The 8,187-nt window shown below is 41.3% G+C and overlaps 1 protein-coding gene and 1 long non-coding RNA gene across 3 annotated transcripts; one reads left to right on the top strand and one right to left on the bottom strand.

Annotated features, from left to right (window-relative positions):
* Positions 1-496: 496 nt before the first annotated feature.
* LOC120032640 (complement component 1, q subcomponent binding protein) lies at positions 497-3,818 on the top strand. 2 transcript variants are annotated; one of them, XM_038978825.1, is made up of 6 exons: positions 497-883; positions 1,796-1,946; positions 2,180-2,273; positions 2,382-2,477; positions 2,606-2,749; positions 3,285-3,818. In XM_038978825.1, the coding sequence occupies exons 1-6, from the start codon at positions 631-633 to the stop codon at positions 3,432-3,434; spliced, it is 888 nt and encodes a 295-aa protein (XP_038834753.1). In that variant the 5' UTR covers positions 497-630; the 3' UTR covers positions 3,435-3,818. The 2 variants fall into 2 exon arrangements, with proteins under 2 accessions (XP_038834753.1, XP_038834761.1); XM_038978833.1 differs by having other exon boundaries at positions 498-883; positions 2,624-2,749.
* Positions 3,819-6,447: 2,629 nt separating this feature from the next.
* On the bottom strand, positions 6,448-7,901 carry LOC120032651. The gene is made up of 3 exons (XR_005473848.1): positions 7,010-7,901; positions 6,679-6,749; positions 6,448-6,554 (listed from the first exon to the last, which is right to left on the bottom strand). It is a non-coding gene; the product is annotated as an uncharacterized LOC120032651 (long non-coding RNA).
* Between the last annotated feature and the right edge of the window lie 286 nt (positions 7,902-8,187).

The following is an 8,187-nucleotide window of genomic DNA, read 5'->3' as shown; positions in this document are numbered from 1 at the left end:
GAAAATGTATCAGTTGACCAATTTGACAACATTTTGAACAGTAATGCAATGGTTAATTGGATCAGTCTAAAACTTTGCGCATACACTGCTGCCATCTAATGGCCAAAATCTAAATTGCGCCTAGACTCCTAAGTGATATAATGGCCTTTCTCTCATTTCAAAGATGATGAAGGTTAAAAAAATGACAAAATGCATGTTTTTTCTTTGTATCATATTTTACCAGATCTAATGTTTTATATTCTCCTACATTATTTTCACATTTCCACAAACTTCAGTGTTTCCATTCAAAAGGTATCAAGAATATGCATATCCTTGCTTCAGGTCCTGAGCTACAGGCAGATAGATTTGGGCATGTCATTTTCGGCGAAAATTGGGGGGAAAAGGGTCCAATATTTAAGATATTTTAATACCTATTATTTTCCCGCAAAAGATGACAAAAAACGTTGCAAAACCTCAGTGGGCTGGACCTTGGGACCACTTCCGGTTCAAAGTTTGAGGAGGTCAGGTTGTCCTTCCCACGTGTTTTCTCAGGCAGTAATCTGTCCGTAACGTCAGTAGTGGGTAACTGAAACTCTGGGTTTATCTAACTGTTGTATTTTCTTATCTAGTCAAATTTACCAATATATAACCATGCTAAAGTCTCTTTCCCGAGCGGTGAGTACTGCAGTTCGAATTTCTACAACCACAATGTTTTCGGCCCGAACTCTCCAGCCTCTTACGAGATCGACATTATGTTCTCCAAACTCCGGAACAATACGGCCTTTCAGCCGGTCTCTCTGGATGATGAGCCATAACGGGGCAGCATCGATATACAGACCAAAACTCTTCAGTTCAAAAGGATTTACTCCTGTGTCGTGTGGATGTGGATCACTACACACAGAAGGTAATAACTAGCTAAATTAAGTATCTACTGCGAGTACGCTAGCTATCTAGCTGCTAACTAAATATGACATTCCCTAGAAACACGCCACTTCTATACGGCTATATTTTCGCAGCAGGTCAGAATAATTAGGTTAAGGTTGGAAATGGGTTAGTGTTAGTGAAAATGCTCTCCTAACCTGCTAAATAGGCCTCAACTTGGACTTGTTGAATATAATTACTATAGTTACCTGTATGTAAAGCAATGGAGGAATAGCTGCGACCAGCATGCAAAACATGGACATAGTTTATTTAACCGTTGTCGTGTAACGTTAGCTGACAGGTTGGACGAAATTGGCAACAGAAATGTCACCAATGCGTTTCACCCAATGGTTGGAACATTCGTCTGTGTACATCTATCCGTAACTAGTCATATTCATAGCTAGTTTGTTTATCGGTTAAGACTGCTTGTTCTAGAGCGGTGCGGAAGGCTGAAAAGATCAGTAACTATTGAAAGTGATGTTAGCTGGCTAGTTATCCTTGATGGCATCTACATCTGGACCTGTGTGTAATTCAAGGCACATGTGACCATGGGAATGGAACATTGGTGGGTGCAATGTATAGGTGTTGGTCATAATCTATGGGACAGTGTGTATATACATTTTTTACCTGTATTTAACTAGGCAAGTCTGTTAAGAACAAATTCTTATTTACAATGACGGCCTATCCCATCCAAATCCTCCCCTAACCAGGACGACGGTGGGCCAATTGTGCGCCGCCCTATGGGACTTCCGATCACGGCCAGTTGTGATACAGCCTGGGATCGAACCAGGGTCTGTAGTCAGGCCTCTAGCACTCCAACGCTATATATGACTAGCATGTAGCTAATACTGACTTATCTTCTGTTCTAAGATCCTATATAATTGCTCGGTTTCAGGAGACAAAGCCTTTGGAAATTTCCTTTCGGATGAAATCAAAGAAGAGAAGAAGATCCAGAAAAGCAATACTCTTCCCAAGATGTCTGGAGGGTGGGAGCTACAGCAGAACGGCACAGAAGCCAAACTCATTAGGACAATTTCTGGAGAAAAGTAAGGCCATCTCGATATTAGTTTATACCTGCCTGCTACACCAAGTAGATTAGTAAATGACCGGTACTGATACAATCCATGCAGACATTTTATTTGACTAATAATTAACCTAGATGTTGTATTAATAAATCCATAACTGAACAAAATGAACCCAGTTAACATTATTTGAAATTTATTTGAACTACATTTTCTATAAGCGACTACATTGTCTGACCCCTCGTCCTTTTACTTAGAGTGACCGTCACATTCAACGTCAACAACAGTATTCCCCCTAAGTTTGAAGAGGAGGCTGAACAAGCACAGGGACAGAAGTCTGCAGAGAATGAGGTAAACCTCTTTGTACTGTCTTTTCCGAACTGGACACACACTGCACTGAACCTGTTGCACTGTTACATTGTTTAGGTTTTGAACCATGTGTATTTTGTTTCCTTAAAGCCAGATATTGTGTCTTCACCGAACTTCGTTGTCGAGGTGACGAAACAGGCGGAAAAACATTCCTTGGTGTTTGACTGCCATTATCCTGAAGATGAGGTAAGTTATCCTACAATCTTTATCAAAATAATTGGGAAGCATGCCCCCTCAGTTGCTAATCACTAAAGGCTTTATTGCTTTGTTTCTTACCACATTTTGTTAATAAGCAATATATCTGACAATGTTAGGCTAAATACATTTTCCAGGCAATCCATGGTGAAGGGGAAGAGGAGAGTGATATTTTTGCCATCCGTGAGGTCAGCTTCCAGCCTGAGGGAGATGTAGAGTGGAAGGAGACCGCCTACACACTCAACACAGACTCTCTGGACTGGGTAAGTACTGTGTCTTGGTCCATCTGTCTGCAAATTAAATATAATTTCAAATACTTCTGAGTGTCAATGATGACTTGACTGCCTACAATATTCAATATTGGTCTTAATGCAGCTTTGGTATAATTGTGACACACTTTTTAGAAAGCAACATGAGTTGTAACCAGGAATTATGAGGTGTATTAGTCTCCAGACACTGCAAACCTACTCCCACGACGGTTAAGGTGACAGGCTTATTTTATTTAAGCTTTATTTAACTAGACAAGTCAGTTAAGAACAAATTCTTATTTACAATGACGGCCTAACCTGGGCAAAGCTGGGCCAAATGGTCGCCGTTCTATGGGACTCCCAATCACGGTCGGTTATGATACAGCCTGGAATCGAACCAGGGTCTGTAGTGACGCCTCTAGCACTGAGATGCAGTGCCTTAGACTGCTGCGCCACTCGGGAGCCCATATTATATTGCAGATCACCATTGCGGATGGTTACGGTTTAATTTTGAAGTTCTCACTGGCCTTTACTTTGTGGTTTACCTCAGGCCCTGTATGACCACCTCATGGACTTCCTGGCTGACCGGGGGGTTGACAACACGTTTGCTGACGAACTGATCGAGCTGAGCACTGCCATGGAGCATCACGAATACATCAAGTTCCTGGAGGACCTCAGTGGCTTTGTCAAATGCAATTAATGTTTGGAATGAATAGATTCAACAAGCTGTGTATAAAAAAATTCACAAACCAAACTAATTTCAGTAAGACACCATCCCCCTCTACATTGAAAATGTGAACAAATGGAAAGTGTTTTAATTTGAGGGAAAGTATAGGCACTGATTGAAGTCATTGCCCAGTTTGGACATGTCAGTGATCATTGAGACTGTTGTATGAGTTTCTGCCGCTTTGAACAGTAATTTAATATTGAACTACTGCTTTGCTGCAATTTGTCAGTGTTGCAAATGCTTCTGTATTTTACTGTATCTGAAAATAAGGTTAATGTATGAAGGCTGTCAGTCATTTGTCAACATTATGGAAGCATGTCAGTCACTGTATGACAAAATAAATGTTTCTTAAATGAGTGGTTCAGCATGATTTTATTTCAGATAGTATCCAAGCATGGTCAACTGACATTTTATAAAAGGATTAATGAAGATTCAGTCAGTGTCCACATAGTCACTGTACTCTGCATTCAAGTATTTGATAGTCAATACATAACCATTGAAGAAAAGGGATATTGCTTTGACACCTTAAATGAACAATTCTATAAATCGGTGCTACTTCCAGTTCTAGTGAAGGACCCCTTAATACTTCATCTCAAAATATGATGGTTTTATTAGATGAATACATTAGGAATGTTTAACATGGTAAGTGGAGGGAGCCCAGTAGTGATACTGGGTAAGTGTCGTATTATGGCCTGGCTGACGTCCCAAACAATTCATTATGATAAACAGTCTTCATACGTCCCAAATGGTACCCCGTTCCCTTTATAGAACACTGCTTTTGACCAGGGCCCATAGGAAAGAAAATATAAATTCAGGGCCCATAAGGCACTATATAGGGATTAGGGTGCCATTTGGGATGCATCCAAGTGTTCAACCCAGTCAGTCAGGTGGCTTATGAGTTTAGGCAAGCTGTCTGTATTGGAGGCCATGGAGAAGATGGGGATTTGGTGACAGTCCTCCATGTGTTCTGTTACCCTCCTCTCCAACAGACACTGCAGCACCTCTGCGGTCATGTTCCTTTGCTGGAGACGAGATGAACAAACGCTGATAAGACATCAATCAGCCATGAGCATAGAAAAGAAAAAAGTGCCCTACTTAAAATGATTGTGAGGAATATCAGTGGTCAGGACAACAGAAAATGCCCAACTATACTGAACAAAAATATAAATGTAATGTGTTGGTCCCATGTTTCATGAGCTGAAATAAAAGATCACAGACATTTTCCATATGCACAAAAAGTTTATCCCTCTCAGAATTTGTGCGCAAATTTATTTACATCCCTTTTAGTGTGGATTTCTCCTTTGCAAAGATAGCCCATCCACCTGGCTGGTGTGGTATATCAAGAAGCTCATTAAACTGCAAGATCGTTACACAGGTGCGCTGGGCACAATAAAAGGCCACTCTAAACTGTGCAGTTTTGACACACAATGCCACAGATGTCTCAACTTTTGAGGGAGCGTGCAATTGCCATGCTGACTGCAGAAATGTACACCAGAGCTGTTACCAGAGAATGTATTGTTAATTGCTCTACCATAACTGCCTCCAACGTCATTTTACAACATCCAACCGGCCTCACAACCTCAGACCTCGTATAACCACGCCAGCCCAGGACCTTCACATCTGGCTTCTTCACCTGTGTGATTGTCTGAGTCCAGCCACCCGGACAGCTGATGAAACTGTGGGTTTGCACAACCTAAGGATTTCTGCACAAATGAGAAGTAGAGACGTATCCTCTTCACGGATGAATCCCGGTTTCAAATGTACCAGGCAGATGGCAGACTATGGCGTTGTGTAGGTGAGTGATTTGCTGATGTCAACATTGTGAACAGAGTGCCCCATGGTGGCAGAGCGGTTAAGGTATGGGCAGGCATAAGCAACAGACAATGAACACAATAGCATTTTATTGATGGCAATTTGAATGCACAGAGATACCATGACAAGATCCTGAGGCCCATTGTCGTGCCATTCATTCGTCGCCATCACCTCATGTTTCAGAATGATAATGCACAGCCCCATGTGGCAAGGATCTGTACACAATTCCTGGAAGCTGAACATGTCCCAGTTCTTCCATGGCCTGCATACTCACCAAACATGTCACCCATTGTCACCCACCCAGCATGTTTGGGATACTCTGGATCAGCGTGTACAACAGCATGTGCCAGTTCCCGCAACTTCGAACAGCCATTGAAGAGGAGTCGGACAACATTCCACAGGTCACAATCAACAGCCTGATCAACTCTGTGAAGGAGATGTGTTGCGCTGCATGAGGCAAATGATGGTCACACCGGATACCGACTGGTTTTCTGATCCAGGCCCCTACCTTTAAAAAAAAAAGATATCTGTGACCAACAGATGCATATCTGTATTCCCAGTCATGTTAAATCCATAGATTAGGGCCTAATATTTTTTTTTTCAATTGACGGATTTCCTTATATGAACTGTAAAATCTTTGAAATTGTTGCATGTTGCGTTAATATTTTTATTCAGTGTAAAAAGGGCATCTTGGTTTGGGAGGTTGGTATATTTTAAAGTAACTGTCCAGTGTTTGAAGATTTCTATGAAATATGACCTATAATTTATTACAATATGAGTGAAATTGTTTTCCTTCCAATTTTTCAGGTTTTCTGTATTTGGCTTATTAAAAGTATTAACGCGAGTAGACTGCTGATTGGCCAGCTCATCCTCCTCAGGAGTACAACATTGTACTCCATAGGAAATAGCAAGCATTTTTGAAACCGTCTTATTTGAGATTCAAGTTTGAGGTGGGGTTTTTTAAGTGTCTTTTTTCTCCAATTGATGTTTTTGCCACAGATAAGAGTATAGGACGAGTCAACAACATTATTTGGGTATGAACTTCTTTTAAAAAAGAAGACAGTCACACAGTCAGAGTGGTTTACAGTCTAAACTATGACAAAATCTGAGCAAGTACAAAAGCATATTAGTGAGTTTGGGGCAAAGGCACATCTCTGAGAGATTGAAACACTTACACATGATATATGATTTCCCTTTCCCCGACCATCTCTTCCACAACTGAATTCACATACAACTCTTCAAACTGCATACTTTTCCCAATTTCATCAATGATGTAGAGCGCTGTATAAAGATAAAATACAGTACATATTATTCACAGTGAGAACCATACATTTTGGGGGTTTCATCCCGTTTTCTATGTGTGTGTAATGCATTCAGGCAACATTAATTTGGGAAATTAAACTACCTTGAGACATGAGCTCCTGTTGGATCTCTTCAAACACTGCCAGTTCATCATACTCCTTCATGACACTACATCTTTGTAGGGAAGATAGAAGGATTATAAAACAATTAACTAATATCAATACATCTGCCTTATGTAATGTCACGTTACATAAGTTAATCATGTAGGATTAGCTGTAGATTTGTTCTATGTAGGAGTCGTGTTAGCTACATGATTAACTGTCATGCACAGCCAACTGACAATAAACCCTCATCTCTCCTATGCAGTCTTTACTGCAAAGGGAGGGAAGCCCTCAGTTGTCTGACTGGAGTGCGTTCCACTCTTCCTCAATCACCTCCTGGCCTTTGGCGTCACAGTGCTGACTCTCTCCCATTTGGCGGTACTTCTCCAGTAGCCTAGATCTGCTGTTTCTCAACCTGTCCACGCAACGCTGAGGAACAAACAAAGTTAACCATCAAAAGAAGTTACACGTCACCCCCCTCCCCTTTTACCTTCTCCTCCTCGAAGAGACCCACCTGGGTCACAGCACCAATGTTACCGATTAGGGTTCGAACCCATGTTTCTGGGCCCTCCATAAGGCTGTGTCGACTGGAAGCTACACATCGTTACGGTGGTGATATGTGAATCCTTCCAAACAGCTAACCTTGTCTTGGCAATACTTTCTTAGTTCCTGATTCTGAAGAAAAGTGTGACTTATAAAATGTCGGTGTTCAGTTGCAGGTGGTTCTCCAAACACCAGAGAATATTCAGAAAGATAATAAAATCCTTGTTTTGCTCCGAGTAAGAGTTGCCTTGCCATTTTAGCTGCTAGACATCTTGCATTTCCCAACATCTTTGCAGGAACTAGTGGTTTCTATGCGACTCTGCCTCGGCTACATGTAGAAGTAGACGGTGCATCACACAGTACAACCAAAACAAAGATCTACACACAAGCAAGAGGCATTTCTCAGTTCTCACTAGATACAAAACATTCTGAATATCCCCCCCCCCCCAAATTTGGGGGGACCCATCTGTAACTGAACACAGACATTCATAAAGTATCAGCAAGAAAAGATTCGTTGAAAAATTGCTTCCAACCCTTTCTGCTAGCCAAGGTATAACGGCTACTGAGATACTACTTGTAATGAAAAGCGCTATATAAATAAATCTATTATTGTTATTTATAAGATACACTTTTTCCCCTGAATCAAGAACTTATAAAGCTGCTGAGACCAGGTTAGTTGGGGCGGCAGGTAGCCTAGTGGTTAGAGCGTTGGACTTGTAACTGAAAGGTTGCTATATCAAATCCCCGAGCTGACAAGGTAAAAATCTGTCGTTCTGCCCCTGAACAAGGCAGTTAACCCACTGTTCCTAGGCTGTCATTGTAAATAAGAATTTGTTCTTAACTGACTTGCCTAGTTAAATAAAAAATGTAAATAAATAAGCCCCTTAGTTCCAGTGAAGGGAAATCATACAATTCTGTGCTTCCAACTTTGTGGCAACAGTTTGGGGAAGGCCCTTTTCTGTTTCACC

This window comes from Salvelinus namaycush, chromosome 3 (genome assembly GCF_016432855.1).
Source record: "Salvelinus namaycush isolate Seneca chromosome 3, SaNama_1.0, whole genome shotgun sequence".
NCBI classification, from domain to species: Eukaryota; Metazoa; Chordata; class Actinopteri; order Salmoniformes; family Salmonidae; genus Salvelinus; species Salvelinus namaycush.
This window is presented reverse-complemented; position numbering and strand designations above follow the sequence as displayed.